The following is a 23,334-nucleotide window of genomic DNA, read 5'->3' on the forward strand; positions in this document are numbered from 1 at the left end:
GCACCTTTTGCTTCACAATAAGATGTTGAAATGCTACTGAAAGCAAGGGAAAGATTTCACTCCAGAAAATACTGCATCAATTAGTGTTTATGTAGACCTTGTGGTGCATTGGCACAGCCACCTCAAGTGAGTCCTTCCTGAGTATTTCCTGTTTGCTCCTGAAGGTATGTCAGACTGTATTTTGAGCCACTGCAGCTTTGGTATTCTTTCTGCTAAGAAAAATGACATGTGGTTTAAATTGCAAATGAATAGTGTATAATACTGCCAAATTTGTGTTTCCCACATAGGTATTAATTGACTGGATTAATGATGTGTTGGTAGGAGAGAGGATTATTGTGAAAGACTTGGCTGAAGACCTGTATGATGGACAAGTGTTGCAGAAATTATTTGGTAAGAAAAAATACACGTGCACAGTGTTGAGGCACTTTGTCAAGAAGTGGATCTCTTGTTCCTGCCCAGGAGCCTTGGTATCATCTTACATTTATGCCACTAAGTGATACAAAAATAGCATTGTGTTATGAGACCCCTGAGCAACGGGCTGTATGCACAGCCCTCCTGGCTGCAGTGCAACGTGTGGTGCTCTGCAGCTGATGAGAACAGCACAAAGCCTACCTGGGGTGCTGCAGAGGGAGGACTCTTGTCTTGGCAACACTGTTCGCTCCAATTAAATTTATTACCTGTATATGGGCTGCACAAACTTCACCATGTTACAAGTGGAAAGTAAGTTTGAAGGCAAGGGCAGTCTCAGTACCATGGTGGATGTTTTTAATCTCTGCTCGTTCCATGCTATAGTTTCTTCATCACAAGGTTCCTCTGGAAAGTTAGAATTTCTTTCTGGTTTGATGTCTGGCTTTTAACATGACTGAGGTAATGGTGCCCAGTGGACTGTAATCTGAGCTTCAGCTGAGAAACAGATAGAGAAAAGAAACTGCTAATGCAGAGTTGGCACGTGCTTTTTACACTGTTGGCTTGAAAGCCATTTTTGTAGTTATTACAGCTCATAAAATCTCCAGTAAATTTTTTTCCAGTATCCTAAATGAATCTTGAAACATCATGTGAGCACTTCTAATAAAGACTTCACAGACTATTCCCTTCTATGAATGGTTAAGCTGTTGAATATATTGTGATGGACTGGATATGCCCAGACTGAGCAATTGGATTGTCATGGGCAGACCTCCAGTGATTTCACCCAAAATTCAAAAATGTGTATCAGGTGCAGCCTGACTCTAAATATGCATACACTGATCTAGCACTTACTGATTTCAGAAGAATCTTTTCCATTATTCTTAATTCCTTGTGGATCAGGTCTCTGCTTACTACATCTTCAGTCTTGTGGTGAGGCTATGCACAAACTGATTTCTGAGGAGGTGCAAGAAATCTATGGAGATAGCAGCTCTTAGGCAGGTTTGGGAGATAACAGTCTCTTAGGCAGGATTTGGAAATAGCAGTCTCTTAGGCAGGATTAAGGGTTAGCAGTCTCTTAGGCTGGTGGTTTAGGCTCACTCGCTTTGGGAAGATACTCAGCTGGCTTTGATGGGAACAAGATCAGCTCTTACCAAATAAGATAAATCTTAACAAGACACTCTTTTGTCAAAGTAGATTGATAAGTGACCAAGCATTTTGTTTCTGGTGTTGTCAGCAGGGAGCTGCTGTATTTTCTTTGCTTACTCTTTAAGGGTAAACAATAAACCATATATGTATATACATAGCAACTGTACTAATTGTAACAAACCAATTCATTAAGTATTTTAAAATCTACTGCAGATTTTTAGTGCAGAAAATGGCTTGGTTTCATGGAGAGAAATTGCCTGAGGTTTTAGTTGTTTTCATGAAAACTTGTTTGCATTTCTTTGATGCATCCTCTGCTCTATGAATAGGGAATCACTTCATTTTATCACTACCAGGCCAAGTTAAATTTTTATCTCCTGTATCTGAGGTAGAAGCTGAGACTGATGAAATAAAGTTGGTGTCTGTTTCCTAAGTTTCATGGTCTGCTGTACAAGCCACTTGCAGGCAGAATAACCTTCAAAAAGAAGCAACAGAAGTAATGGGCCTCATCTCCAAGTCTGGTGCTCCCTAAAGGGAGTTGCAGCAAATGTTTGTTAGCCAGTGGTGTGGCGTAGAGCTATACTTGGCCTTCTCCTTGTCAGTGTGTAACTAAAGGCAAAATGTGAATTTATCTTTAGGAGCTCAGAAGTGTGGAGGGAAAGTGGCTCTGAAAGAAACTTAGATACAAAATTAGGAAGTCTGATGTCTTCTGAATGTACCTCTGGGTGTATGGAATGTCTTTGTGTTCTTCATGGAGCTGACAATTTTTTTTCCTCCATTCTTTCTTCTATCACTTCAGAGAAGCTTGAAAGTGAGAAGCTCAATGTTGCAGAAGTTACTCAGTCTGAAATTGCTCAGAAACAGAAGCTACAGACAGTGCTTGAAAAGATCAATGAAACCCTTAAACTCCCTCCAAGAAGCATTAAGTGGAATGTTGACTGTAAGTTTTGTGTTTGCTATACTGTTCTCATTTGTTGACAGCTGGGTGGTCATAGGTGCCATCTGGGGTTCTGAAATATCCAGTGGTAAGGGAGGGCTGAAACCTGGGATTTATGGTAGGAACGGCTCTGAGAGGCACTTCCAGATGTGCCACTCTGTCCTCTTTACTGGTGCTCAGCCTTCAGTTTCAGTTAGGTGTCTTCTCAGAGTCTGTCCAAGTGGTTGGCTTGGCTGGCTCATGCCAGCTTAAGTTTTGTATTGCTAAATGGGTTTGTTGAAACAGGCAAGAACCTGCAGAAATGCTCTAGATGGACATAAGGACAGTTAGGTCCTAGAACTCTCTGTGAAATTTACAACATAGATATGAATAATATTTCTGATCATTTTGGGCAAAGTCTGAACCACTAGTTTTGGTTACAAAACTCTAATCAAGACTAATTCTGCGCCCTTCCTGTTCTATCATATTAAGAATGAACATAGCAGTATCTAATAGAAATGTCTTCAGTGGCCCAACACGAGACACTTCAGTGGATATGTATTGCAGAAAGCAGGTTATCAGTTTTAGAAAATTAGGCCCCTTATTCTCAGTTTGGTTTTCAGAATCATTTCATGCTGGTGAATACCTTGACCAGTACATCACATTTTCCCTGTTTCCTGTACCTGTCTTGTGCTGAGCAGTGTTGTATCCTGTTCCATTCACAACAAATTAGTTAGAAGGAGAGAAATCTCTCAAGGGAGGAAGAGTGAACATTTGGCCATTTGACTTTCCCCTTTTTGTGGTATTGCTGAATGTTTTGTCCCCTTCTTTTTTCAACCTGCCCCAAGTTTTCTTTCCATTCTCTGTTATGCAGCTGGAGGTGGGGTGTTTGGAGTGGCCTGACAATTTAACTCCCACTTTTAATCTAATGTTTTACATGTGTTTTAGAGCTGGAGTAGAGATAGAGAGCAGCAGCTGTGTCCGGCTTAGCACACACTGGTGGTAGGCAGACACACGTCTTTGTAGTGTTCTGCTAAAGCACCTCATCCCTGACCACGGGCACTCCAGCAGCATTTGCCAGCAATTCCACATTTTCTGTGAATGTGTATCTGCATGGCATAGCTGAGACTTGCACTGTAAGATTATGAAGAAGGGTATTGCAGTGAATGTGATCATGTTTCAGCAGTGCAGTAAGGTAGTACTTCATGATTAGTTCAAGTACAAAAAACCTAAGTGCACAGCAGTGTCAAAGATCGTTTAGGAATACTACTTTGGGGATGCAAAAACAAAATAGAAGAAGAAGAAAGAGAATAATAAGGATTGGAAATTATCCACATGCATGGCAATGGTTTGATACTTGATCAAGGATTTCCTACAGTTTGGCTTTTGATGTCTTTTAAGTTGTGTTAGTGTTAACTACTCATATATGAAACTTGCTGCAAAAAAACTTCAATAACAGAACTAGAACAACTTCATGAGGAATGTTTGAGTCATTGAGTTTAATAAGTTATTGCTTAAGGCTTGTGCCAAAACAGGCTCATTTATCATCCTGCAGACATTGTGACACTTAAAAATGAATAAGTGCATGTTATGAGTACAAAAATATCTTTCTGATAGTCCATAAATCCTTATTGAAATAAAGGGAATAAAAGAGAGGCAAGGAGAATGCAGAGACAGCACTTAAACTGTTGTACATAAAATCTGGCTTTTGGATTAGTTTTAGATTTCCATCTCCATGAGCCTGTGGCACTCAGACATTGCAAAGAGTAGTGCATTGGTGCTGACACATCTTGCAGGAGACCACTTACAGATGGGGTGCTTTAAAGGTGCCCCCTGGCTCCAGGTGGCAAGAGGAAAAGAGTCCCATAATCCCTACATCCTAAGCAGAAGTAAAAATCTGTGCCCTAGTTACTTTGCAGTTTGTAACTTGTGCTTTTAATGTCTATTTCAGCTGTTCATGCTAAAAGTCTCGTAGCGATACTTCACCTTCTGGTTGCATTGTCTCAGTATTTTCGAGCACCAATCCGACTCCCTGACCATGTGTCCATTCAGGTGGTTGTTGTGCAGGTAAGAGGGGCCTTAAACAGCTCTTGGTAGTGCTGGGAAGTTGACTGAGGGGTTTCTTGAGAAATGCATCTGGAGTTTCTGGCTGGGCAGGCACGCACGTGTCTCTTTAGCTGACAAGGAGCACACGTGCATCTTCCCTGCTGTCCATGCTTCCACCAGAAAAAGGCACCAGTACTTTCCCAGACTGAGCTGTGGCTCACAATGTCTTACTTTTACTGTGAAGTGGCCAGACTGTGACAGTAAAAATATATGAACTATTATTGTTGGAATGTGTTTATCACCCAGAACGATCGCTGGAATTATTATTTTCCCCATTTTTTGATGCTCTTCTTACTTGTGTAGAGATTCAAATTATTCTTGGCACTGAATGATGAATTGTCACTGTTTATTACATTCACATTTATGTTAGGTGACTAACTTCTTTTTCAGCTCTGTGCATGCTAATTTAGTCTGATTACAGTGTTGGTTTTCTCAAAAGCATGCAAAAAAATCCCCAACTAAATCTTTTGTCAGTCTCCTTATTAGAGCCTCGTCCATTCAAATTCATGTTTTTCTGTTCATCATTTTTTGTTCAGCTGAACTTGTGCTTTCTCTCTCTTATTTGTCCTCTTCCCATTTAATCTGCGTTTCTTTCTCTCAATTAACTTTGCCTTTATTTTTCACACTGCAACTGTCTTTATTTATGTCTTTTAACTGATGTTACCCTGAAGTAACTGGGTGAAAGAGCTATTGCTCAAATTTTGTGTGACTGAAAATCTGCAAGGCAGATCTGAGAAAGTAAATATTCTCTCTTCTAGAATTCAAATAGGACAAGTTTTGTTACTTAGGGAGAAGTCTGAAGGAGAGTCTCTGGTAAATGTGTCACTGATGTCTGGTACTGACTTGTTGACTCAGATTCTGCTTCATGGGTTTCTCTACAGATGATGAAGGAGAATCTCTGGGAGTCTGCACTTACATGACTAAGGCTTCAAAGAAACATAGTTCCTTTGGCTATTATAAATGTATTATTTATACTGGTTTATCTCAAAAGTTCCACCACAAGCAGCTTAAGAAATCTGGAGTACAGTGAGCAGGGCGTCTTTATGATGAAAAACTAAATGAGAAAAATAACACAGTCCTTAAAGAAAGAACTGGAACCTTGGCTGTCACTCCATACCTCCAGACAAATTCCAGTTGAAATCAGTGGGCATAATTGTTGTCTTGTTAAACAGGCTAATGTAGTTCAACAGCAAATCCACTGAAGTCAGTACAGATAAACCAATTTAAAACAATAAGGAGTGGGAGAATCTGGCTCACTCGTAGTTACACAGCTGCAGCTCAGGCGCCAGTGGTTTGCAGTGGAAGCAGTTGCACCAGAATAATATTCCAAGTAATGTTGAAGGAGATTTTGTCCTGCAGACCCTGACCTTGGTGAAGGCCAGTCAGTGGAACTCCAGAGCTCTGCTGATTCCTGTTAACATAGGGTGGGGGCCAGTATATTTACTGTAATTGTAATTACTGTAATTGTTTGAGACATTTCTCATTTTTATTTTATGGTGGGTGAGAGTTTTTTTGTTTTGTTTTTGTTTTTGTTTTTTTTTAATCTGTCTTTCATATCCTGTGGGAGTGATTCTGTATCATGCATTGTGTATCCTTTGAACTCACAAAAGTTTTAATCAACCATCAGCAGATCATAATGCCTAATTTAGTGGTCAGACTTGCACACCTCATTTCTAATAATTCTAAACACTTTCTTTACAGGATGCTTTGCATCCTGTAAAGAAAGATCAAGCCTAGGGAAGCTTAACAGACTATGCAGTAGTGGTTTTAAAATTCTGCTGTGCATGGTTTGATAAAGAGAACAGGAGAGACAGAAGTAAAAGAACAAAGTACTTTTATGAAGTCTTTTAAGAAAGACTCCCTTAATTCATTTCATGATTTTGTTAGGCATAGAAACACCTAAAACGTGAGGGTTGTTGTGTTGGCTGGATGTAGTTTATTGAAATAGAAAAAAAACATATTTGTGAAACAAAAAATGTGCTCATGTCCAACAGGTAATCACCCTAGTTCCTATGAAAGCTTGTTTCCTTTGGCTGTTTTGTAGAAAAGCTGTTAGCAATGAGAGTGATATGAAATCTGGGTTTAAGCTGATTTAGGAAAAAATATGATAGTTGGACCTTTTGTAGCTACTCTATTATTTTCTTTTCCTGCCATAACAGTAGAATAAATAACTTTGAACAAAGCCCAGGCTTTGTTTGATCATATCTACTGAAATGACTGAAAGCTTTTTTGGAGAGCTGGGTCTTGTCATCATTTTGCCTCTTCTTAAAAATTATGTATTTCTACCATCCACAAATGGTTAGATGACAGATTGTTTGTGTCCAAGAGATGGAAATCAGAGAGTGTAACAATGCACTGGCAGAGCAGCCAGAATGGCTTCAGCATGTTCTGGGACAGCAGTTCTGGGGTGCCTAAACTCCTCTTAGGCAGAGCTGGGAAATTACTGAGATGAGATGAGTGTGTAAATCACAACCTTAATCAGAGATCATTGGTACCACTACCTGGGAAGGTCTGAAATGGTTTGGAGCAGCACCACCGCCTACAGGTTCCAATGAAATCTTCTCTGGACCTCTGACAAATGTGTTTGTTCTTTCAAGCTCCAGAATAATTCTGCATTTCACTTTGGTGGGGCAATTATAAAACATGGTCCTCCAGGTGAAATGAGTTGTAACAAGACATAGGCAAAAAGCCATCCAAATTATGGCAAGATTTTCAGACTGGGACTTTGGGGGGAAATTAAGTAGTTGACCCTCAGTTACATAAAAATGCTGACACAAGAGGAGATAAGATGAGATCTTTTCTATTTCCAGATGTGCTACCCTAGTTTCAGGGTTTTTTTTTCTTCTAGGGAGTTGCCAATTTTAAATGGCAAGTGATTAGGAATATCTTCAGGGCCTTCTGTGAAGTCTTTCAGCTGTGAGGGAAGAAAATGCCAAGCCTGTTCATTAAGGTCTTCTGTCATCACTGGAATGCATGTCCAGCTTTTCTTTTTAATGGGGACTCTTAATTCATAGCTCTTTTCTCAGGGACTTTCAAATAGTTGATGTTGATTTTTATGGTTTGTTGTTTCAATTTTAGCGACTGTTGCCTTTATGGAACATGCTGCACAGTCTTTCAGTTCTCAGCAGCACCTCTCTGTGTTTTCAGGAGTATTGTGTCATTCTCTGTCTAGTATAAGACAAACCTCAGAATAGGTGACATCAGTGTTAGGGTCAATTTTGAGTGAAGAGTTTGTAAAGAGCAAGAAGCCTTCAGAGAAGGTGCTTAGACCAATGTTTTAAGGTCCATTCCACTGGGAATTCACCAGTCTTTTTACAAATCAAAAGTATATGAAAGTCTGTCTTGACATGTGCTGGTCAAATAAGTGTCCAGGGGATGCATGTTGTAGTTGGGCAGTGTGGAAATCCCATCAGTGTTAGTGGTCAGGTGCCAGACACAAAACAAGGGCTTGAGATCATTTTGGTTTGGGTTTTTTTTTGTTTGTTTGTTTTTGTTATTGTCAACAACAAGATTCAGGTGCAGATTTTTTAATTTTAATGTATTAGCTGCAGTTTATAAACAAAAAAGGAAATATTTTTAATATCAGTGCTGGAGTATATTTCAGGCAGTTTTTATGTGCTTGCAGAGAGAAGGTGTAGAGCATTAGAAACCTTTTTCTGTTCCCATATTCCCAGTGTGATCACTGAAAAATACAGATGGCATTGCTGTGGTGCTCAGCCCCTGTGGGAGATGGGAGCAGCAGGGTTCTTGCTGCATAAGGCATCAATGCCACGTCAGAGTCATCATGAGAAGGAAATAAAGGTTTCCTTTCACCCTGCAGCAAAGGGAAAAATAAACAAAAATACCAAACGGAGTGGAATTCCAAGTTGTGCTAGCATGAACTAGGTAGAACTTGGAGTTGCTTCAGTTAGGACTGGAGACAGCACTCACTGCTGTCTGCACAAGCTGCAAGTGGAGGTAGCCCTAAATTATGTCATTGTGCTGCAGACTTTGAAGATGTGTGAGAGGCAATGCCTCTGCAGCTGGTCTGTGCCCCCTCTTCCACAATGGAGCACCCTGGCCTCCCCTCTGTCTTTTGAGTGCTCCAAGGTCCTCCCTGAATGCATTTTTCACCATGTGCAAGATATTTAGAAACTGGACTTTAAAAAATATCACAGAAACCCCCTGAAACTGTCATCTTGCTGCAAGGACAGTTCACATTACTCCAAGTGCCAGTCTGGAGTGACCCACTTATTTGTTGCAGAAATAAATATATTTCTTTATATTTTTTAGAAATACAGTGTAGAAGGAAAAAATATATCAAGAAATGTATTTTAGTAATGCAGTGTGGAAGGAACAGACAAGCCTGGCTCAGTCCTCAGCCCATCACACACTGAGGACTGCTTCAGGTAGGGATGTGCTAACTTCTCCAAGGAAGGGAAAAGCAGCAGCCCCAATTCAGATGCCATGAAGGACTTTTCTAAAAGGTTATTCTCCTTTTCTCTTTTCCACATAGAAGATGAGTCTAGGACCAGCATAAATCTATTTTTCTCATTTCCTTGTTTGACAGGGAGTGAAGAATTATGAGTAATTGCCTGATGTCTAGACTTGAAATGCAGTTGTCAGCATTTGCCTGACTTTTCTCTGTGTACTGCAAATTTTTGGTAATACCAGCAAACAGGATTGACAGAGAGAGCACAAAGAGAGGCAAAACATATGTGTGGTATTTACAGCAGCCCCAGATGAGTGTGATCAGCAAACTGAAACAATGTCAAAGTCTTCAAGTGCTGCATTTTGCAGCTGACTCAAACAGCAGTGATTGGAGTTGGCTTCTGCCACATTGGGCACAGCCTCTGGACAAAGCCACGAAGGGCTTCTGCCATCTGACAGACATCAGAGTCACCGCTGGACCAGCATGGGAGTATGAATGGAAGCTCCATTTTGGTTTCTGTCAGAAGCCAATAGAGCTCTTTGTCTGCACAGAAAGGAAATACTGAGAATAAAAAAAAAAAAAAAATAGCCTGGGAGCAAGATTTTTGCAAAAGAGAAGCATGGGCACCATCTGCCAAGCTGTTCATTGAAATACAGGGCTTAATTCAGCTCACCTAGACCTATCTCCACTAAAATACTTACATATGTGTTTGGGTGTTTCAAATGTCTTGCTGAATTGGGATCTTTAAAAGAAAAGTGAATTAAGAACAATGGAGAAAGGAAAATAAATACTTCCTTCTACAGGTGGAGTTTCAGGTTTCTTGCTAATGTATAAAAGAGTTCTCTGAAATATTTGCAAGGTAAAATAATATATTACTGAAAATTGGTGTAAGAGAAGTTCTTATTTTGCAGGTTTCTTATCTAGTTATGTTTGTGGATCACAAATTTTTACTGTACCCTAAGCATTAAACTTTAGTGAGAAAAATGTCGTTTTTTTCCTTTTTCCAGAAACGAGAAGGAATCCTCCAGTCTCGACAAATCCAAGAGGAAATAACTGGTAACACTGAGTATGTCAACACCACATTCGCCAGCAGTTCAGTAATTGAACACAGATGTGTCTCAGAAATTCAAACATTTGCTGACATTTAGCTTTCAGTATTGGGGTTCCAGGGAAGATGATGCATCAGCCAGTGACTGTATTTTCTCCTTTTCAAGAGCTGCAAACAAGCATCTAAAAATACAAAAGGGGGAGGAAATAGAGAGGTGGGGAACTAAAAGCAGGACTTTAGGTGTGTAAAATGATGGCAGTAAGCCTTGTATGTGCCATCTCACTGAACATTTCATAACAGAAAAGCTATTCCAAACTAAAAGGGAACAGTAGTAGAATATCCAGGTCTCTAATTGAATGGAGAGAGGCTGCACTACTGACTTATTATTAATCTGTATGGATTTACGTGTGACAGTTAAATGAAAGATCAACTGGAGCAAAATCCTGCAGTCCTTAACAGCCCAGCCCAAACCTTGTTTGGGCTGGATTTCTATTGATGTTGGTGTGGTAGATGCATCTTCAAAGCAGAGGGAAAAGTTTTCACAAAATCAACATGAAAAAGCCTTCTTTACTCAGGCAAGGTGTGCTGATTTGGTTCAAAGTAGGGAATATGAAATCTGGCCTCTTGTGAGACTTTGGTGGAGACAAGAGATATTATACTGATAGACTCCAGACTAACCCTGGACTAGCTTGGTGAAGTTATTCACAAAATTCTTCTAATTCTGTGGTTCTACTCCATTATTCACCAAGCTCAAGATCTTGCCATGTGTGCTGAGTTTTGTTGCAGCACAATATCTGCAGGTGAATTATATGTAACTGTTTTGTTCTTTTCCTTTTTTTTTTTTTTTTTTTTCCACAGGGCATTATCAGGAAGGCATGGTAAGTTCATTTAATTATTGTGTCTTTTCTTGAGGCAGCCAGAGGGTACATGAGTTCTTCAGTGGTCATTTTGATCAACTGGCAAGAAAGTAAAGGATTTCAAGTTGCCCTGCCAAATATGCACCACAGGCTGTTGTGGCAGTTAACAAAAGGGGGAAAAAACCATTAAAATCACTCTGACCATCTTTAAAATACATTTAATTGCTTTTCAGCACCTGTTAATTTGCATATGCTTTGTGGTTTAACCTCCAGAACATTACTGCTGTGGTATTAATGGTCCTGAGTTTCCAGCATAATGTGAAATGGTGTCTTATCATGAACCAGCTGGTGAATGTTGATATTCTACATCCATTACCTACTTATACTTTAAAGATGTTGAGTCATTATTCAGCAGGCCTGCACGCCATGCAAGGTCCTGTGCCTCATGTGTGTCACTGCCAGGATTGAAGCTGGCCAGTAGAAAACACTCCCCTGAGTCTGGCTTGGTGTAAAGTCTGCCTTCTACAAATGCCTTTGGATCTACTCTAGCTTTTGGAGTTTTTCTTAAATTGAGGAATATGAATGTTTGTTGAGTCATTTGCTGTTATTCAGGTGGCTGTTGAAACACAAATCGCTCAGAAAAGGCTCTGGTGCCTTTTTATATATTTTTCTGTTTTCTTCAGAAGGTGACTGCAGTAGCACTCTAGTCATGCTACCTTAGGTTGGCGGTCCTGCTGGTAGTGCCCTTAAATTGCATCTGAGAATGGCCAAAAACATCTGTACAAAGGATTGTATTGCAGATGGGTAATCATAAACCTGCTTGAGATGCTTAATAATGCAGTCAGTGGCCCTTGGGGGAATTCTTCCTCTGTAGATATAGTGACTAATATTAAGTCGTGTTCTTCTGCAGAAAATGATTTGGTTACTTGGCTCTCTCTATCTGGCTGTTTAAGATCTCATGCATAAAGATGCTGTTCTTCACTCATTTTTGAGAAACAGGGTCTTTAGGTGATCCACATCCCACCTGAAGATGATGCTTTTTTGTGAACAATAGAGAATAAGTCAATAGCAGCTCGCAGCAAGAGAGAAGTATGCAAACTACTTGGTACTTGGAATACAGAGACTATATTGAACTGTTTTGCTGACTGTGTTGTCTCAAATGAATGTGTGTCTCAGGAAGTGTTTATTCTGCACTGGAACAACTGCTGCTCAGTATATTAATGGCCCTGAATGTTTTTCAGAAAGAGATGCATTCGACACTTTATTTGACCATGCCCCAGACAAGCTCAATGTAGTGAAAAAGGTTGGAAGGTTTTTTATTTTTGAAATACATAATGTGTTCATGTGCATGCTTGCGTGTATCAGATGTGGTGTGGATGTGGTGTGTGTGGATATAATGTATAACTGGCATGCTTTGCATACATTAAATACAATTAAGCTTTATGCTTAAATACACAAAATCATGATTATAATGTTACTTTTTATTTAATGTTTAGCAGCACAAACTTAACTTTGGGACATGGAACAACATATAGTTTCAAAGTTTCCATCAGAAAAGTTCTCACAAAGTGTGTGTTGAGTAGAACCCAGCTGGTACATTGACTGTACTGATGCCAACGAGATATCCAGTTTACAGCTGCCAGAGGTCTGATCCTAGAGTATTTTGGCTGCTGTCAGATTTGGGTGGAGTCCAATTACCCACTTCTCCCTAGTCTGCTAAAAATTTAGGGGTTTTCTATGTTTTAACAGTGTATTTATATATATATATATAAATAACATTAATTTTATTTCTGTTCTTCATTCTTGTAAAAAATAATTTAAAAACAATTTTTAATGTCACTTTTCAATTTCAAAACTTGGAGATTGTGTTGGAGTCTCTTCACTCACGTAGATTCTCTTCTGAGTGGAGTTCATACTGCTGGTGTTGAAATGCTGCCCTGCTGAGTAGGCCTTCACTGCACTGTTTTCATATTTCAGACTCTCATCACCTTTGTGAACAAGCATCTGAATAAATTGAATTTAGAGGTGACTGAACTGGACACACAGGTAGGATTTGATAGCCATTCTTAAAGGGGAGGGGTAATTGCACCATGTTATGCACTATGCCCTCAGCTTTATACAGAAATTTCACTGAATTATTATTGAATGAGCTCTAAGGTGTTATTTCAGCAGGAAACCCTTCATTTCTAAATATTTACAAAGAAGACCCTCACCAATTAAGCATCTAAAACAGTTTTTTACTTCCATTAGCATAAAAATTAATTACCAAATGGGTGCTGCCAAGCGCTGTAAGGAGGGCCTGCTTGTTTTGGTCAGGAATGAATTGTGTGCACTTGGTTTTCTCCAGTGCCAGGCTGAGCAGTTGTTTCCTGCCTACCTTTGCCCAAGCACGCAACCACATGGGATCACAATGCCTCTATTCAGGGGGAATTCAGGGATTCTCGAGAGCAAAGCTGCTCAAGTGTACAGGCAGCTGTACAGCTGGGCTGCAGGCTTGATTGCACCACAGAAATAATGTGCTGCATGCTCTTCGGTCTTGTTCTCAGCTGCTAAATTGGCTGAAAAGAAGCTAAAAGAAAAGCTTAATCCTGCTGTATTAATACCTCCCCATGTGAACAATTGCAGCAGTTATCATAAGAAAATTAGGGGGTCAGGCAGGAGGGATGGGATCTGCACTATCAAAAAACCCCAGGTGTCTTCAGGTCAGGCTTTATTTTATGTCTTGATTCATGTTATTAAGAATCTCTGCTTTATTTACACACCTACCAGCTGATAGAGATTTTTCAAAGGTAAAATTAAGATTTAGATGGAACTTGTGTGTAAAGGCTTTCAAAAGGGCATTCCCTATTTCTGCTCATTGCACTGTTTACCTTGCGGGGAAACATTCAAATGTACTTAGAAACTCCTTAAGCATTTATCTGAAACAGCATTCCCTGAAATGAGAGGTGGTATTTCCATCAGTTGAAAGAAAATCACCTGCCTTAGGAAGCTGATGGGTTGCTATAGACCTGATGCCACTGGGGTAGGAGTGAGAGACCTGTGACAAAACCACAGAAACATGGAATGGTTTGGGTTAGAGGGGACCTTAAATATCATCCAGTTCCACCCCTCCTGCAGGGACACATCAGACCAGGTTGCTCAGAGCCCCATCCAACCTTGGTCAATTCCAGAGGTGGGGCATCCACTTCCCTGGCCAATCCTGTTCCAGGACTCCATTGTTCAGTAGGAAAAGCAGTGAGCTATTTTTCAGAAAATGTACTGAGAAACGTTTTTTTTTCACAGTTTGCAGATGGAGTGTACTTAGTCCTGCTAATGGGTCTCCTGGAAGGCTATTTTGTGCCTCTGCACAGCTTTTTCTTGACTCCTGATAGTTTTGAGCAAAAGGTAACTAGATTTCATTTTTCTGTTAAAAACAAACATATAAATAGTTCTAGTTGTAGAAGGATAACACAAACTTTTGTGCATAAGTTTGATGCTAATAGCTGAAATCAAGAAAGGACCGTACTGCTAACCATTTCCAAGTATTGTAAAAAATCAGTATTAATACTTAGCTGGAATAAACCAGAAAATTATATTAATGATGGGGTGGTTAGCAAGTATTAACAGATTTTGGCAGCCATAGTGTGGTGCTGTCATTGTATGAGACCTACTGTTCATTAACATATATAGGATTACACACAGGCACTGATGACGGAATTGATTTTTTTTGTGTGTCCAAAATCCAAGAATTTAACATTGGAAAGGTTTCATGGGTTTTGGAAGCATAAAGGCATATATGTACAATGTGTCAATTTAAGACCAACATTACATCAGTGTCTGCAGCTATCCAGGCAATTCATCTGTCTGTTCAAGACTAGAGCACTTCAGGGGCCATCGTGTTCCAATTTTTGAACTTGTAGGAAGTGGGCTGTGCTTACTTGTAAGTAATTTTATTGAGGGTTGTGTTAGTTCATGTTAGCTTTCAATTACCTTTATTTTTCTGCAACCACCATCACCCAGAAACAGCAAAACAATGAATTGTCTGAATTCCAAAGACCAGATATAGAGAGCCCTGACTATTTTTTCCTTCTGAATATCTGGATCTGCAACTTTAAATACATCTTGTCTTGACCATTTGCACGGGACAGAGTTCACAGGAGTGACTGCGTTTGTTGTATTGCCAGGTTGTCAATGTATCCTTTGCATTTGAGCTAATGCAGGATGGTGGATTGGAAAAACCAAAGCCAAGACCAGAAGGTACCTATTCTACCTTTTTTGTATCTCCTTAAAAATTTGTGTTGGCTCCAGATCTTACAAGGTTTCAGTGTGGCTAAATGAAGGTACAGTTAATCCAGCAGCAAAAGGCAAGGTACATTTTGTAGTGCTCAAGGAACTCTGTATTTTAAATGCACTTTTTCAAAGGTTGCAGTGCTTTCTTTCTTCATTGGCCAAACATATGCAGTAATACTCCAATATTCCCTGAAAGAAGGAGAACACAGTTGTGATTGGTGTCACTGGCAGATTTCAATTGCTCCAATTGCTCCATTTTCCTCCATCTCACATTTTCACACTAAACCTTGAGTATTCCAGTAATTTATAAGATTTTTACAAATGAAGGAGATGTTGTGGAAGAAGAACTTCAAATGTTCCCGTGAATGCCTTTGAATGCAGGACCTAATAATGCATATTTAAATTAGATATAGAGGTGGGGACAGACAGTAGAATGTGCTTCAGGGAGGGTAAAGGTTTTGCTGCTGACTTTAGGAGCATTGGGATTCCACTCCTCTTTGTTCATACACATACAGTGTTTAAATCCAGCTTTTCAGGCTGGAGACAGAGCCCTTTATTCACTAGGGTAATGGGTATTTCTTGTAGCTCCTCCTGTGAGGAGTTACCACTTCTTACCCTGCAGGAGCTGGGTGTGCAGCTTCTCCTCCCCTCTTCCCACCAGGAATGGTATCTGGGTTCCTGCTGGTTACCTGCCACAATAATCAACCTAGCTGTGTCTTTTCAAGACCAATTTCAAGCTTACATTCTGTGGTGCTCACAGTCTTTTCCTGCCGCAATATTGGATTGTCATTCCCTGAGGAGTTGACATAAGCTCACGTCAGGGTGTTGCTTCTAACAGTCAGAACTCTTGGGAGATTCAGGCACTCGTTGCTGAATCAGTTTCTGTTCCATTCAGGGTTTTTTCCATCCCTTCCAACTTCCAGGTTAGAACAGCCACAGAGACACACACACACACAAAATAATGTATCTCAGGATTGAGCCTGAGCATTAAATCTGGACCTACCTAACCTGGTTTTTTTACTTCTTTTGACTGCTTGAACTCTTATCCACAGTCATGCTTAACTGTACCACTGGTGTGTCACAAGCCTTTATGTCTGAAATAGTCAAAGTGAGAATGGGGAAACAGTGAAATGGAGGGATCCAAGTAAAACACAGAGTATCTGTGATCCCTTACTCCCCATGGATGGTTTAAAATTCTTATGGCATTTAATTTTTCAGGTATTTATTGCTCTAGGGGACAGCTAATTTTTCCAGTATAAATCAAGCCATAAGGATATTTCAGCATATATAAGACATTTCTTGTGCAATTATTGAAATGCTTAATATGAAACTTCCTGCCCAAAGTGAATGGAAAAACACATCTGTTTTATGTGTTGTTACATTGGGCACAATGCCCATACTTAAAATTTCCAGTGAGCAAGAGTATTGAAAAGGATCTTAACCTAAATGTGTACACTAAATACTCTTTGAATTCCTGCACTGTTTCTTTGAGGTTCTTGAGGAAAAAATATGCTGAAAAGTGCTTTAGAATATGAAAAACATATTTAGTGGAAAAAAAATAATGCAGTTAAATAAATGAGTATGAAAACCAATGATTTTTATGGGGTCAACAGTTTATTTGGGTTATTTGCAATATAATCTAAAAGGTCTTAAAAAGCTCTCTGTGACCTTTTACTTTAAAAATGGCTGGAACATTAATCTGCTGAATCTATAACGAATTCGTTCGCAGTTCGAGCTTTTTCAGAACTCCTTGCAATGGGTGCATCAAAGCCAAACTCAAGTTTCTCTTTTAGAAAACCAGTGGAATGTTACATGTGTTGGTCAAACCCATGTAGCAATGGAAATAACCCATCTTTCTCTGGGAGTGTGCTTATTTTACTTTGAGGCCTTCTGTGGGATCTTGTTGTGGTGGTGGTATCTTTTTTTTTTTTTTTTTGGTCGTGTCTTTGCAAAGACCTAACAAAGTTACTTCTTTAATAATAGAAGTTCTGTATTTGGAAAAAAAGTAATTCTGCACCTTGCTGCTGGCCTGAAAGAGGAAACTTCTAATGTTGCATGCAAACAGTATTACATATTGCAGTGGGATGTTGTGGTGGCAATGCACCCTTCCTGCAGCTTTTGGCATTTCCTCTTCATTTTATACCAAGCATTTCATCGGATTTATAAAGAGCCACAAATCAATGCTGCCTCTGGTTATATGACCATGCACACACCCACAATAAAATCTAGCCTTGAGTGTTTCCACCCTTTGTCCATGGATGTAAATTCAATATCTTTAGTTGGTCCACTTTAGGACACCATGCACAGGTTTTATTGGATTAATTATTTAAATGTGACCCCTTCACACAATCTGTGAGAAACTTTAATGTAGATAAATGTAATGGCTAAACTCTGATGACTGGGCTTACTTGGAGGTTTTGGCCAATTCCAAGAACCACAGTTAGGAATTTGAGTTCCTACGCATTCAGCAGAAAGAGATAGGACAATTCTGATTCCACTCTGCTCTTTCTGAGGGCAGTTCTGAATCCCTGTTTGAGATTGACTAAAGCACTAGTGTAGACTGCTGCAGTAGTACTTGTCAGTTTGTTTTATAGATTTCTTGTGAAATAATATTGACTTTCTCAAGAACTGCTCTTTGAAACAGAAGGTATTCATTAGCTTTTTGTTTCATATAAATCCTTTACTTTAGATGTTGAGTTTCTGAGGACTGATTCAGCCATGAATGTCAGCTAACTCAAGGAATTTTCAGATGTTGGTTCAAGGAGCGCTTGTATACCTAGCTTCTTTAGATCCTCTGGAAAATTAAACTTGCCTCTAGCTATCTTGCTGAAATTAGGCCTAGTGAAGGTTGTTGCAGCCCAGAATGTGCCAAGTCCTACAATTTTTACATAAGAGGAAGGTTCCATTGGTTACTGCCTGATGCCTTCTTTTCAAAGTCATTACTTTCCAGTCACAACTGTCTGAAGATGAAGTCATATAAGTATGTGTAATCCTGGCCACACTTCGACTCAGGAGCATCTGAGCTTGGCTACATTTCATCAGCAGCAGCAATAGCTATTTATATGCCTTACTAGAAGTGGTTAAAACACCAAGTTTTGAGTTGCCAGTTTGAAAATTGTGTTTTACTGATATTTCTACTCTTTTTTTGCTATCCTTGTGATCTAATGTTCATGGTTATTATGTGAGCAAGGGAAAGGAGTAGAGAATGGGACTTTTCCTCTGGAAAACAGTCGGAGCTAATGAAGTTACTAATTTGTCTTCCCTTGTCTTTTTTCTAGATATTGTAAATTGTGACTTGAAGTCCACGCTGAGAGTACTGTACAATCTGTTTTCCAAATACAGGAATGTGGAGTGAAGAATTTATTTGAGTTACAAAGGAGTGTTAACAAAGAAAACATCATACCTTGCATATCTTCCGTTTGTATTCCTCTGCATCTCTATCCTAAAAGGAACAAAACCATTTACCTGAAGAATTTTTGGTTATTAGTTGATTATTCTGGCACTGCTATTTTCACAGTAGATTTAAAACTAATGTCACTTATAAAGAAAAAAGGTTTGGGGGAAAGTATCTGGGTATTTTCTGGGAGAATTCATGTATTGGTTGTCTTCACATTGTTTTTAATAGGTGAAGCAACAATGAAAAAAAAAAGTAGTAAGTTTGATTCAAATCAGCCTTTGGGGCCAATCATAGGAATATTCTCTACTGAGTACTTAATTATTTTTTACATATAACTTTTTTTAATCTGGGAAGGGGAAGAGTATTTTCTATCCGTGATAAGACAGTTCCATTCCAATTGTGAGGAATGTGCATGGGGAGAAAGAGTTAAATACACTTGTTCACATGACAGCTAAGAAGAAGAAACAACCTGCTGAATATATAGTTCCAGTGCTATTATTAGGCTTTAATTTTATGGGTACAAATTGAAGTGGCTACTCATTCCTTCAGACTTACTGTGATGTGATACTCTGCTTCAATATGTGCTATTGAGCATTCCACAGAACCACACTTTGCAGCTTGTCACTTGTTTTTGTTGAAGGAAGGCATCTTTTTTGCAAAGAACACTTTTCAGGAAGACACACCTGTATAATACATATTTTCTATAATATTTGTATTATTACTTCATTTTAGAAAGTAGAAGAATGGCTTGTTTTTATTTTGGCAGTTTAACCACAGGATTATCAGATTGCAAGTTTAGATTGATTGCTAAATAGAATTTAGAATTGTCCCTTTGGTTGACTTTGTGATGAATGTATGTTGCTGCATAATGTTCAACACAAAAATTAAGATTCATTTTCTAGAAATGGTCAAAACTACTTCCATCTGCAAAGATTCTATTAGAGTGTAAAGTTCTTTGGTGATTTTACATGGCTACAAAGATTTTTTCTAAAATTTAATTTCCACCAATTGAGCCATTATCTGTTTGATTTTAGCTTTAACAAAGACACAAAAGGGAAATGGGAGTTGATTCTTCCCTTAGACTGTACCAAGCACCAGTTATGCTTCCAGAGGAGGCTGGTGGAAGCTGCCTGGATCACTTCTGAAACAAAGTGTTCCATTGCAACCACAAATTCTTGGGATCCTGGTTTACACAGTCAGGAAAAAAATTCCTCAGGCTGAAATTCCTTGATAACTCTTCAGAAATCTTGGGAGTGCTTAGTGCAGGAAGGAGACTTGTTAACAGCCATCCAATTACACAGAGCTGGCTTAGGTCAAAGGAAAAGTGATCTGTCAGTGCTTGACTCGTCACCAGGAGAAAGGCAGAGCTGGCAAGGTCACTCAGAAACAGCTGGGTGTTACTCATGATGTAAAGCACTACATCTTTCCATTTTCCAGGGGTTTTAATTTTTCTTTTATGTAGAGCTTTCCAGTACAACATCAGCATAGAGGGAACTCCAGCAATTATTTTCTGTCTTTGCTAAACGCCAGCTGATGTTTAGTGATGAGGTGATACTGACTTCTGTTGGGGGGCTACAAAATTATTTTCCTGAGAAATAATATGAACTTTTCAAAGGGAAAGTCACTATTCAATTCAAAGGACAATACCTAGGTGTTTTCCATCTCAGAAATTATCTGATTGTGAGAAGCACACTAAATATCTTTATTAAAATATTTTCTTACCTGTGTGTTTTTAATGGAGGTTGTGAAATTAGAGGTACAGAAAACAGCAGTTATTTCCCCTTTACAGGGAGAAATAGCTGGACATTTTGACCTCAATGAAATTAACCAAACATTTTTTTGAGCAAACTGAGGCAGAACTTCTCACGTATATATCAGGAGCAATTTCAGCTTATTTTAATGTTTAACATGCAAGTTCTTCCTTTGCACACCTAGTAGTAATTGTAATAGCTAACTAAAAAACAAATGAGGTTTTTTATGCAGACCATGCTCAGCTGCAACACTTTTACATTTCAACAGTGATGAAAGATTTTGACAGCCTTTGTTTTCAGGAGTGCATTCTTTAAAGAGGAGATTTATATGGGTAAAGTGAACACTGAAGGAGTTTTCTTTGCCTGGGCTTGCAAATAAGTATTGCTTGTGCTATATTGGTATAACATTATTGGAGATTTATCTGTCAGGCTCCATTTCCATCCTTATAAAACTGAGACAGAATTATTAAATCCTCATGCTGAAATGCAATTATGCAGAACCATAGAAGCATTTAAACAATAGCCAACCTTTCCACAATTATCTATCCTCTGGTAAGAATTTATGTAAATTAAAATCTGCTATATAAAAAACAGTGTCCTATGTAAATATAGATCCATGTGATAGTTTTAACACTTACACACAAATAGTATATGCTGCCATGTAGGAGTGGGTCACTGCTTATATTTTTGACAGTGTAGATTTAAATAGCTATCAGATAAATACAAAATCTAATATAGAGATTATATCTAATATTTATTGCTTTGATTCAGAATATAAGAGAAATATAGGATACTACTGTAGACAGCTTGCTTTTCAGCAGTTGGTGTAGGCCAGCCCTTTCCTCCAGGGAAAAGAAAAGTTATCTAGGCCAAATTCTGCCACACCTACGTTTCTTTTATTCTTGATACACAGCAGTGCCCCTGACACAGTGCTGAGAGTAGAACTCTCCCCACTCTATATAAAGAGATAGAAGTTGTTTAAATTTTAGCCAAACCCAGGTTTATTTATAATTACCTAAAATGATTAAATGGACCCAAATCGATTGATTTAGCTCACGTGAGACATGAGCAGCCGCCTGGAGAGGCCAGTTCCTCTCCTGGTCCCAGAGGGAGCCTGCGGTCTCAAGGCTGCTGTCTCAGCACTTTGGATCCTAAAGCCAGGTAGGGAAAATCCAAGGCCCTGCCTGAGGATCTCGTGGTGGTTTTGGGATCTCACCCACCAGACCAATGTGCCTGTCTTGTGCTTTGTGTGGGCACACAAAGGCCCACAGGCAGCTGAGCCCACCAAAAAGTGGCCAATTCTTGGCCTGCCTTGAGTAGCAATCAAGCAGTGAACTTTGCTGCTGCTGGGGCATTGTGAGACCCCCAAAAGAATCATTTTCTGTGGCTTCTGATTCGTGTGCATCCAGCAATATGGTATTTAGGTTTCTTCTGTGGCTGGAGATGGGCATCTTTTCCCTCTTGATGGATCCTGGTGTGCTCTTTCAACCACACAGAAATTTCTGTTTGGGTTTTTTTTAAAGAGGAACTACAGATTTTTCGTAGTGTGTCAATAAGGTGTTGTGAAAATAATTACCTAAAATCCTAATACCTTGAGGTCAGCTCCTTTCAGATTTCTTTCTCAGCTGACTGGCTGTTATTTGTCATAAAGAACAAGTCCTGTAAAAAGGAACCTTTGCATAATTTTACCCAAGACACACTCATAAAGCCACGAATTGAATCGCTCTGTATTTCTGATGGAGTCCAGACGAACCAAGTTCCCTATTAAATGTGCTGAAAACTGCAGAATATGCAGTTCTTTACATTTCCTAGTCAGGAGTAGCTCCATGTTACAGAGGGTAGCAGCCCTTGCAGCTCCATGGCTCAGGAATTCAAGTGGACCAGCAGGATAAGGCTAGATAAGGTTCTAATCTACTGCAGTGAATTGTACAAGTGGCAGGAAATCACCAGAGCCTCTCCTACAGGGCATTGCAGTGCTGGGGAATGGTTGCATTCAAGCAGACCATGATGGTTGGGGTACTTGGTTGGCTTTTGTTCTTTTTATTTTATTCTTGTTCTTTTGTACTTTTTATTCTGGAAGTATGGTTTTAAATTCATGTTTCAGATTATTTTAGCAAACACCTTACTGCAAGCCACAGTGTTGCAACGCAGAATGGCTTTTAGAAGTTTATTTCATTAGATAAAGATGTATGTGATATTTAATATACTAGATGCCAGCCTTAGGTCTAGTTTTTGTTATTCTTGTTTTCCTCTCAAAACAACCTTCATTAATGACCAAGCATCCAAAGAGAAAACAGTGCCTTGAAGACCAATTACAAGATTTTTACACTGTTACCTGTAGTAGGCTTCTGTCATTTTATTGTAAGAATTAGTGTGGGCTTTCTCTTCACAGTCAAAGTACAATTACAGACTGAAGAAATCCTTTGTAAAAAGTTACAATTAGCTTGCCTGAAGATATTTTATTTTGATTTGTCACATGAAAAATTGACATAGCACCACCAAAATTTTAAAATTAGGCATACCTCAGTATCCATGGATTTTTCCAAAGAGGTTTTGAGTCATTCAACATTTACAAGGGCTAATTTAATGTATTCTAAAAATATTTTGTCTGACATTGTTTCTGCAAGAATGAGATTTTCTTTTCTGTCTAACAATTTAATACCATGCCTGCTGTAACAATAATAGAGTCATTGGAACATTTGATCCTCAATTTCAGTATCAAACTAACTGAGAAAAAAGAATATTTTCAAAATTTGATGAACATGTATCCAAAATTAATAATTATTAGTTAAAGTTAAGCTGCATTGCCTTCAACTGCAGAGTTAGTAGCTTTCACAGAATATATGTACTCTGTAATTACAAAGACACACTCTTGCTGAATTTTTTTTTCTGTGCTTTTCCTGAAACCTTTTGTTATGATCCACAATAAAATCTGCACCTGAAAATCAACACTGCATGTTGTTGTTGGGTCGAAGGATGAGTTGTCTGACAAAAAATGAGGAGAGCTGTGTGTTTTGTGTTCTCAAAACTT

General features: G+C 39.0%; 1 protein-coding gene across 1 annotated transcript in view; it reads left to right on the forward strand.

Annotated features, from left to right (window-relative positions):
* The window catches only part of PARVA (parvin alpha), a 63,046-nt gene extending 39,794 nt beyond the window's left edge, over positions 1-23,252 (forward strand). The window contains exons 4-13 of the mRNA XM_041423219.1: positions 288-390; positions 2,348-2,488; positions 4,416-4,531; positions 9,989-10,047; positions 10,888-10,907; positions 12,128-12,189; positions 12,864-12,932; positions 14,169-14,270; positions 15,050-15,122; positions 18,434-23,252. Coding sequence (XP_041279153.1) covers positions 288-390; positions 2,348-2,488; positions 4,416-4,531; positions 9,989-10,047; positions 10,888-10,907; positions 12,128-12,189; positions 12,864-12,932; positions 14,169-14,270; positions 15,050-15,122; positions 18,434-18,510 — 822 coding nt within the window. The 3' untranslated portion in view covers positions 18,511-23,252. The remainder of the gene's footprint in view (positions 1-287; positions 391-2,347; positions 2,489-4,415; positions 4,532-9,988; positions 10,048-10,887; positions 10,908-12,127; positions 12,190-12,863; positions 12,933-14,168; positions 14,271-15,049; positions 15,123-18,433) is intronic.
* The last annotated feature ends 82 nt before the right edge of the window (positions 23,253-23,334 follow it).

This window comes from Onychostruthus taczanowskii, unplaced genomic scaffold, assembly GCF_017590055.1.
Source record: "Onychostruthus taczanowskii isolate IOZ18803 unplaced genomic scaffold, ASM1759005v1 scaffold76, whole genome shotgun sequence".
In the NCBI taxonomy this organism is placed as follows: domain Eukaryota; kingdom Metazoa; phylum Chordata; class Aves; order Passeriformes; family Passeridae; genus Onychostruthus; species Onychostruthus taczanowskii.